The 802-nt window shown below is 68.6% G+C and overlaps 1 protein-coding gene across 1 annotated transcript in view; it reads right to left on the minus strand.

Moving 5' to 3' along the window:
- The window catches only part of COL7A1 (collagen type VII alpha 1), a 60839-nt gene that overhangs the window by 51085 nt on the left and 8952 nt on the right, over window positions 1-802 (minus strand). The window contains 5 exon segments of the mRNA XM_015568266.1: window positions 94-309; window positions 390-434; window positions 524-550; window positions 634-663; window positions 761-796. Coding sequence (XP_015423752.1) covers window positions 94-309; window positions 390-434; window positions 524-550; window positions 634-663; window positions 761-796 — 354 coding nt within the window.

Below are 802 nucleotides of genomic sequence, written 5' to 3' on the forward strand. Positions count from 1 at the left end.
GCTGGCAGTGGGGCTTCCTGCTCCTGCGACTCAGAACTCCCACCCGACTCTCCAGGGTCCAGGGGATGTCAACCCCCCCCTCCCCGCCCCCACGCCCTCTCTGCTGCAGACTCCTCCCCCAAATCTCTTCATAACTGCACCGAAGTGGGCGGCCATCAGACCCAGCGAGGCTCCTAGGGACACCTGTGGTCCTAACGGCTCTTTCCGTCCCTCTTCCCCCGGGAACCTCAGCAGGTCCACACTCACCCTGTCGCCCTTCGCCAGGGCACTCCCAGGGGGCCCCTGGGGGCCAGGAGGGCCGACCCTGCCCTGCAGGAGAGAGCAGTGAGCAGGCTGCCTGGTCTGGGCACAGGGGACCCGCATGGGGGACCCGCTCGGGGGACACTCACCGGGAGGCCAGGGGGGCCGGGGGGCCCGTCTCGTCCTTTTAGACCCTAGAAAGGCGTGGCCAGTGAGACCTGGGCTGCCTGCCTCCCCTGCCCCACTGACCCCCAGCCATGCTCTCCCCCACCAGGCTGCTCACCGTCTCTCCGGACTCCCCCTTCTGGCCCTGGGGAAAGACACGCCGGACAAGGGTCAGAGTGACCAGCGACAGGCATGGCCCTCGCCCCCCTCTCAACCCTGGACACTGACCTTCGGACATTGCACCGTGCAGGGCTGTGGCTGTGGACACAGGGTCTCCTTAAGGCCAGGCAGTTCCGCTGAGAGCCGCCAGACCCCCCCTCTCCACGCCCCAGCCCCCCAGAGGCCCCTTCCAAACCTGCGGGGCAGAGGCTGCCCGGCACAGGGCTGCTGCCAGACC

Source organism: Myotis davidii, unplaced genomic scaffold (genome assembly GCF_000327345.1).
Source record: "Myotis davidii unplaced genomic scaffold, ASM32734v1 scaffold663, whole genome shotgun sequence".
Classification (NCBI taxonomy): domain Eukaryota; kingdom Metazoa; phylum Chordata; class Mammalia; order Chiroptera; family Vespertilionidae; genus Myotis; species Myotis davidii.